Source organism: Kryptolebias marmoratus, linkage group LG22 (assembly GCF_001649575.2).
Source record: "Kryptolebias marmoratus isolate JLee-2015 linkage group LG22, ASM164957v2, whole genome shotgun sequence".
In the NCBI taxonomy this organism is placed as follows: domain Eukaryota; kingdom Metazoa; phylum Chordata; class Actinopteri; order Cyprinodontiformes; family Rivulidae; genus Kryptolebias; species Kryptolebias marmoratus.
The window spans coordinates 21088146-21097175 of record NC_051451.1 but is presented as its reverse complement, the minus strand read 5'-3'; the positions used below and the strand labels follow the sequence as shown (position 1 = coordinate 21097175).

General features: G+C 37.3%; 1 protein-coding gene across 1 annotated transcript; it reads left to right on the top strand.

Annotated features, from left to right (window-relative positions):
* The first annotated feature begins 2534 nt into the window (after window positions 1–2534).
* On the top strand, window positions 2535–8303 carry morn4 (MORN repeat containing 4). Its single transcript, XM_017412784.3, has 5 exons — window positions 2535–2633; window positions 4273–4346; window positions 5479–5593; window positions 5685–5794; window positions 5889–8303. The coding sequence occupies exons 2-5, from the start codon at window positions 4280–4282 to the stop codon at window positions 6035–6037; spliced, it is 441 nt and encodes a 146-aa protein (XP_017268273.1). The 5' UTR covers window positions 2535–2633; window positions 4273–4279; the 3' UTR covers window positions 6038–8303.
* The last annotated feature ends 727 nt before the right edge of the window (window positions 8304–9030 follow it).

The window sequence follows — 9030 nt, the reverse complement described above, 5'->3', positions numbered from 1 at the left end:
AGGACCTGTAACTGAATCTAAATATCAACAAAGCAGACAAACAAAAGGTAAAATGGAAATTCATGTTAACTGTATCATAGTTGATTTAAAACAGAAGGACTGAAAACCAATTATTTACCAATGAGTGAGAAGTGCTAGTTCCTGCTGACCCAAATTGGAAGATAGATAATAGTCACGTGTGATTTGGAAATGTCTCATTGGTTAGAGGACACATGAAAGCAGTCTAACTCTAAAGGATGGGCTAAATTACTAAGAAGACAAAATAAGGAAATGATTGTAAACCCTAGACTCCGTGGCCTCAAAGATCACATGTTGCCTATACGTCATGTGGCAAAAGGTTTGCAGACACATCTATAAGTCACTAAAACATCTTAATATAGTTTAGCTTTAAGATGTGTCCTGAACTTTGACATCACTCTTGAATTAGGGGAAACAGCAGGAGTGTTCCTGGTGTTGCACTATTCTGTTTATTTTTTATAGCTATTCAACAACACACAGAAACAAACAAATAATGTCATTTTCAGTGTTAGTTTGTTTTCTTCCAGGATAAGATATTTTTGAAGATGTTGTATACCAGGGCTATTTGACTTCAGTTGCAAGTGGATGGTATATAAAACCTACAGGGGGGTTGAGGGCCACAGGGAATAATTATCACCCACAGCCAAAAGGCAAAGGCGAACAATTATGTTTTTGCTCACGTCTATGTGTGCGTAAGTGTGTGTGCGCTTGCTTCCAAATTCTTTCATGAATCACTGGAGAAATTTTTATGAAAGTACTCAGTGGATGTACATCAACAGCTGATTAACGTTTGGAGTCATCCTGATTCAAGATGTCCACCATATCGACATTAGCCAACTCATAAATGGCTTTACCTCCATCAGTTTTACAGATATTGAGCTAAAATTAGATGTGGTTACAGCGGAGGGTCATTAACAAGAAATACTTTGAGACTGACATGAGATTGCGCATGACAATTTTGTCAAGGTTTGACCCAAACGATTACAACTCCATCATTTCTCAACATAACATCAATACACATTGTCAAATATTTGAATCTACTTTCCACCCTTTTAGCTTTTGAAAGAGACATCTTGATGCTTGTAGTTCCTACCGCAGTCTTACTGCTTTTTGCTTGAGTCGGATGGTTGGGCCAATCAGACATCTGCCTACAGCTGTGCCTGTTTACCCACCACACCCCTCTCTAATGTCATGATTTACCAAAGACTGTCTGTTTTATAAGTGGAGACTTCTGCTAGGTGAATATGATATGTATATTTTAGCATTATATTCAGACAAATCAGTTTGAGATCCTGGCAGCTTTGTCAGGACCAATTTTGAAAAAGGGCCACATCTGGCCCACAAACCGCCTGTTAAACAGACCTGTTCTAGACTCTTCTTCAAATGGTATGTGCCAAGCTTTGCACAATATTGTGCAAACACAACTGTCATAATGTTGGTGATGCTAACACTAGCATAAAAGGTGTGGTTTGTTTGCATGGAATAAAAGATTTTCCTAACAGATGCTGGTTTTTCTCTGTCTTTCTTTTGTTAAAACACCACAGAGTTATAGCTACAAGCTCAGTGCACTAAGCTGAAAGCTTACTGGCACACGGATTACCACAGCAGACAGTTTTCTATGCAGTTCCAAGAAGTTACTCTGCCTTTACCTTAATATTTTATTAGACTGTTTGCATTACAAACACGTATGTCACAAAGTAAAATCAACACACAGGTAGCAGTTCATTTTTTTTACTTTGAGTTTTTAGTGTCTGTGAAAAAAGCCATCAGAAAGAATCCCAAATGAACCTGTTTCAGGATCTGTTCGTGTCTTATTGTGTTTTTTGCATTTATTTAAATAGTTCCTTCCACCCGTGAATATTTGCACTGGGTCACAGTTTAAAAAAAACAAAAAAATATAGCTGGCTGTCAGATTTCACCAAAGAAATTGAAGGGATTAATGTGACATTTTGGACAAACAATAATGCCACCCTTGAGAATTGTCTGAATGTACAATCTTGGAAACATTTTATAAAGTTTGTCAGACAACACAGGCTGACATGAAAGTTAAAAAGTAAAGTATTCTGTTTTTCAGTCAGTTTGTTTTGTAGACAGCTTAGTCCAGTGTAAATATTGAATATTTATCACGTCTTGAACAACTTACACTGACAGTACAATCATTTACATCTGTATATATAGGTTGTACATATGGGGTTGTGAAAATACTAGTTTAAAAAAATGCTCAAATTCTTTTAGAAATAATACGGCTGCTTTTTTTCTCAGCTGCTGCATGCTGAAGCTTTTTCTTTAAAGCTGCTTTCAGGGGCGACCGGAATTCTTGATTATAAACCCTTAACTTGGTACAGTAGCTCACAATAAAATTCTTTTTGTTGAGTCATTGATAGACAAAGTGCAAATTAAATAAGTCAAATTCTTTAATGACTATTTTGTTTTCACCTAAGTAAATATTTTTGCTATTTTTCCTCACGCGTCTGTGCCATAACGCTTTTTATCGGGCTTTACGAGCAGCGCCTGAACGCATCGTCCGTTTTTCAGCTGGTGTTTTTATTTATTTACGCACCTCCGCTCCTGTAAGGTGGCTTCCATGCTCCTGGGACCTTGAGCCTTGTGTGCAGGTAAATTATATCCTTTTAGGTGCTCCTCTGCTCCTCTTGTAGATGTGTTGTGAAAGGTTGCAGCCAATTTAAATCGGCTTTTCAGTCAAAGCGACAACATGTAGCTAGTATGTGAGGCTTTGTGTTAATCGAAACATATTGACAGCTTTAATAGATATCTGTAATAATGTGGGATGGTTTCAGTGTTTGTGTTATGAATTATTTATTTGCACGGGACCGCCTGAGTAAAATTACACCTGGTTGCCTTTCTGCAACGTAGCCATTTGTTTTAAAGGGAGAGTCACTAAAAACAGAGGGTTTTTTTTTAAACCCTGCAACAAAAATACATGTGTTTCTCTGCAGTCATGCTTATGGTCACGTTTTGTGTAAACTGCTTTGTGAAAAAAGGTTTTATCCACAATATTTAGGAGTCACTAGGTCGACAGTTGTAGAACAGGTGCAGGTGACATAATCCTTTTTATAATATTTAAATCAGTTTGACATTCACGCTTTCCAGGCCGTTTATTCAGTTGCATTCAAAATGCAAATAACAGTCTTTTTTGTTATATTAAATTTGATTTAATACCATTGTGTTTATTTAAATATCACCAGTTCATTTCAGAATTAATATTACTGTCTTATAGCCTACTATAAAGGCCAATAGGTCTGATTTAAATCTACTTTCATACAATCCAATTTAATCCACTTAGCTAAATCATTTTTTTTTCTGTGAAATCTCTGATAAATGTCTCAATTATTAATCCCCATTTAATTTAACATATTGTATGCGAGACATTGATAGAAACTGATTCCCCCGTAAAACTGCGAGGAAGAGAAATCAGCAGTCTTCGCTTTGCTGATGATATAGATCTTGTAAATGTTTCTACCAGTGATGAAGCCAGTCAATCAAAGAACCTGTGAGCTCTGAGCTGTCGTCATGGCGTGGAGATTAGTCTTGAGAAAGCCAAGCTCTTGGTTCCTGGTAAACAGGAGCCTGTCTTCGTGAACATCAGGGAGACAGAGGTTGAGCAAGTTAGAGAATTCCCTCATCTTGGGTCTTTGCTCACGTCAGAGGGCAGCTCAGTTAAAGAGGTCAAGACAAAGGAAGCCAAAGCTGCCAGTGCAGGATAGGACTCAAACTTGTTCGGAAGGACAGATCGGTGTCGCTGGCTACCATAGTTAGACTCCTGCTTACACAGATCAGGAGGAAGAAACCAAAGTGTTTTGCCCACATAGTGAAGGTCAAGAGAACTGTGTCAAACGTGATCCTCCAAGGAAAACCTGAACGAACTTGTAAACGGGACATCCCCCTCATCAATCTGGAGATAACAGTCATACCTTGTACCTGGACAGGACTCCCTTTGCCAAAGTGGAGGTTGCCAGTAAATGATGTTTGTACTTTCCCCAAGGCAATAGGTTAAAGGACTGCTGATGATGAATTCATCATAAAATTGAGTGGTCCTATGAGGCAAAACCCAACGCACAGATTTTACTTTTTGTGCACAAACACTTGAAGAAAGTATACCAAAAGCATCACAACCCCTTTGGTTTTACTCCCTATATCCTTGGACTAATATTCTGAAAGTGGTTCTGTTTTTCAAAATATAAATTATTTATCACCAATATTTCTCTTTCTTGTGTCTGTGTCTTGAAAACACAGGCGTACCATGACTCTGACCAGAGGATCTTTCACCTATGCCAGCGGGGAGGAATACCACGGCGAGTGGAAAGAAGGCAAGCTGGTCATGTCCATCTTTAAAGAACAGAAGCACACAGCGTCTTTGAGCATTTGGCCTCCAATCACAACAAAATGGAGATGAGCTGTTACTCCAAATTCCCTGAGTATTTTTGTTTAAAGGCTAAAAGACAGGGTCAGACTAAGAGTCTTTTAATGCTTCTAGTTTGGCAGTTCAGATGTTTTTCAGTGTTTCATATAACATATGACTGTATTTTTTATTATAACTTCTAATCTTGGGTAATTTCTAAATTACTAGTTTTTTTTTTTTCCTTTTTTAATCTGAGAGGCTTCTAATAAGTACTAATTGTTGAACTTGAACCTTTTCCCTCTCATACAGAGATTTTTTTTGTCACATTATTCTGACTTCAACAAGTTTTTGACCACATCTAACAGAACTAACCGAGATGAAAAAATAGCTAAGGTCACAATTATGCTGCCTAGGTTAAAGTTTAAAAAAAATCTGACTTGTAGCAAACTTTAATATGATGCAATTTACTTACATGTTCACACATATTCAAGCTATTTAGAAGAATCACAGCTAACCACTGTTAGTAATTTCACATGTGCAGAACAAAACTGACTGACTTAGGGGGTTGGAACTATTTAAGAAAGTGTGAGGAGTTCTTAAAAATAAATCAAATTATTAAATTTTTGTGGCTATCGCAGGCCAGTTACAAAGTGTGCACTCTAGATACACGTATAAGGTTCAATACTTAATCATAGTCAAGCGTGAGTAAAATGGAAATCCAATACTTTCCTGGTGTCACAGTATGGATCCTAAAATAGAAAGCACTGCAGACCTTCAGGATTAAACTGCTGTAATTCCCACTTGCCCAGGAGGCAGATGGGAGTACTAATTCAGTAGTAAACCTTTATCTCATTTGGTTGGAAGGGGTTTTAAATCTAAGCATTGACTTACTCCAGTCACATGGAATGGCTCTACAAAATATAAACGTCAAACTCCAAAATACATTGTTGAGCTGCCTTTTTCAGTTGGCTATTTTTTTTAATCATAAAATCACATACTTAGAAAACTATGACAGGTTGTACTAAGAATGTTTTGTTAAAAATTGTCATGTTTCCATGTTCTATTTTAGCCATTTCTCAATAGATGATGGTGTTTTCCAGGTCGGAGGCACGGCCTTGGCCAGCTCAAGTTTCAAGACGGAACCTGCTACACGGGTCAGTTTGAGAACGGACTCTTTCACGGTTCTGGCGTCCTGCTTTTCACAGATGGATCAAGGTATGTGAGCAAGGGAGAGATAAAAAGGTGGCAAATTTTGCACTCAGTCAAAAGTTACTAAAGACAGCCTGCTCTATTTACACTGTGCCAGATACGAAGGTGAATTTTCCCATGGAAAGTTTCAAGGCACGGGAGTCTTCAGTCGATACGATGGCATGAAATTTGAAGGAGAATTCAAAGATGGGCGTGTGGAGGGATATGGTGAGTCTCTCACCCCAGCGGAACAGCATATCCATCAGAATGTCAATATTGTCTTCCTGTGGTTAGTCATGGTGGGCTGTGTCTGCGCCTCCAGGGCTATTGACATTTCCAGATGGAACCCATGGTGCTCCACGAAACGAGGGCTTGTTTCAAAACCACAAGCTGCAGAAAAGGGAGAAGTGTCCAGGAGTGGTGCAGCGTGCCCAGGCGTCAGCTTCCAGTGCTCACAGTCTTGCACTTTGACAGCCTTGGACTCTATAGGAGACATTAGCAGAGTCCCAGCACCTTCCAGAAGGGCCTTAAGGATGTATTCTTTGCTTCAACTCTTCTTTGGGTCTTTATCTCTTTTTTACTACCCCTTTTTCTTTTTCATTTTTCCGCATCTTCCTCAGTCCAACCCTATGGTAACCAAATGCAAATGCAGTTTGACCAAATAACAGGTTTTTGAATAGCTCGCTAGAAATGCACAACATTATAAAGCACACCTTTAACTTCACAAGTAATGTAAGCAGCAAAAGCTGCTCTTTCTGATGGTCTTAATGCATTAAAAAGTGTCTTAGTGTTTCTTTCTAAAACTGCAGGCAAAGAAGAGCTCTTCCTAGAGTTTTACAGTACATCTGCTGCTTGGGTTTGTAAGTGAAGTCTTTAAGGTTTGAAATGATGACTTTTGATTCGGTAAATGTGCTGTAAAAAAACAAAAAGGTAAAAAAAGTGCTGCAGTTGATTTCAGTAACTTCAAGTTAAAAACAAAACAATGAATGCAGTGAAAAGGATGAATGTAAACACAACTTTTATTTATTTTACCCACCACAGGGCAACTTATAGGAATCATTTCATATGTCTTGTGCTGCTGCAAAAAAGAATAGCTTTGTTATTGGTGTTTCTCCCTGGTGAAAATCAGTATTCACATTTGCCTTAAAGATACTTTTGTACCACAGCATCACTGAGGGGTACCCATAAGATAATCCCATGATCATCAGTTGCCTGGAGGTGTCTGTTGGCCCAGGAAGTTTTGGGTCTGCTTAAAGATTGCCTTTATTCAGAGGCATGTTTCTAAACTGGTGCTGAGCTTTAGCTCCAATCATTGCCACATCCTCTTCCCAACAAACCACTGGAAATTAAGATTTACTGTAACTCCACTGGCTAATCTAAAGAATCAGGATGGTTAAACATTTTTGAAATGATCAACTTTAGACTAAATGCATTAATTTAGGGGAATAGATGTTATTTAAGCAGCTAAATAAAATAATGTATATATCAAATAAATATGTAGTAGCTAATTCATTCCAATGTAAGTTTTTTTTTTCCTATTAGGAATATAAATACAATAGTTACTTTAATGGGATGTATTTTAAGATGGCTTTCCAAATTGATTAAAGTAGAAATTTGTGTAAAAGTGTTTTTTTCTAATGTATTGTAGTTAAATACATACATAAATAATTTATTGTAGCTGGTCGCAGCTGCACTGAGGTTATAGAATAATTCAGTATACTTGAACATGTAATAGGCCTTACAACACATTAGTTTCTTTAATCCTGCCTCTGAAACTCAACCAAAGACAATCAGAAGAAGCAAAGGTTACAATTTCTGAAACTGTCAACAGTATGTATACACAAGTCTGACAACTAAAGAATTTAAAAAAGAGAGGAAAACTCCACTAAAACTTAACGTAGACATGGAAAAACGAACAAAACAAAGATAAATTAAACAGGAAATCGACATTTGTGGCATTTATTTCCTGAAATCTATGACTTGGATTATTACAGTTAGTTTTTATTAAAACAAATCAATAGTAAGTCTTGTTTGATCATGCTAATGCTTGCTTTAAATATATTATAACAGAGCTCTTTGCTTCGGATGTTAAAAACAGATCAGTGCAGACATTATTTTAAAAGGACATTTGAATGTATGTGACTGTAATAAGTTGTATTTATGTAACATTTCTGCTCCACTGGTAAAGACAACACTGGCTCAGATTATCTTTTTCCGCACACTCCTGCCTGACTGTAAATGAATGCAAAAGAATCAGATTTCCATTTCCACCTGGAAACAAATGGTGCTTTAAAATTGTGCCTGTGCAGATTTTCCCTTGCCTGGAAATGATCGTTTTCGTGGTTATCTTTTTGGAAACATGTTGTTTGAGTGCTCTTAAACACACGGCGTCCTCTCTTTCTTCTGGAACTGATCTGCTCATGTATCATGTTTAATAAAGAATTGTATTAAGAAAGAATCATCTTTTGAGTGAGTATGTGGGTACAGAAACCCAGCTAAGCTGTTCCATTTCAGGTGGCTTTTTCTTTCTTCCTGTTTTCATTGCTCCAAGACAAAAGCTGAATTGTAAGTAAAGGAATGAGAAATGGGTCTATTTCGTGGGGAAACAGGTTCCTCTGGATTTTGACTTTAACAGCAGACTCCAACAGAATCCCCCATCCCCTTTTCTGCACCCCCACCACGCTGCCACATGCAGCTTGTACTTTAAATAAAACTGAGAGCAACAAACCTAAAACTGAATCATGCAGCAAATTTAAGGCTGATGATGTGAGTCTGCTTTACTTTGCCAGTATGCTGCTGAATTAAAAAAAAGAAAAAGAACAACGTTTTAGTCTGTAGCTTTGCATTGTGTGTGGTTTGTGTTTCCCTTGTTTCTGACAGTTAAACAGGAAATACTGTATGGGGCTGATAATGCAACTGAAGAGTTGGGCATGTTGAACAAATATCAGAAATAATGTTTTTAAAGACGGTCTTTATCATAGATCCAGAAGCGTAATAGTTATTGAGCCCAATATGCTCACAAAGTGCACTTTTTAAGAATGATCAAAGGCAACAGTGACAAATATGTGAAGAAAGTTTAGAAAATGTGTGTGCAAACAGTATATAAGGTTTCATTAACAGGAGCCTAATTCTGCCATTGTAACTTGATCACTTTGATAAAATACATACCTTTTAATGTATATTCAAATGTGGGTTTTGCACACTCATATATTCCCATTGGCCCACAGCATCAGATAGTGATAAGTGTTCTCCAGTGATTACAAAGCTCTTTAAACATATATCAATTGAAAGACTGGCTTAAAGAATTTTGAATTTCAGCTTTGTTTTCTCATTTGTAGTTTTAAGCAGATCTTTTAGAATCTCTTTCATTTGGCTGACATTTTCTAATGTCAAAGTTCAGACTAAGCTCAAAGGATTTATAGTCATACCATCCAAAGCTCAAAAAGTAGATTTAGATGGTGTGC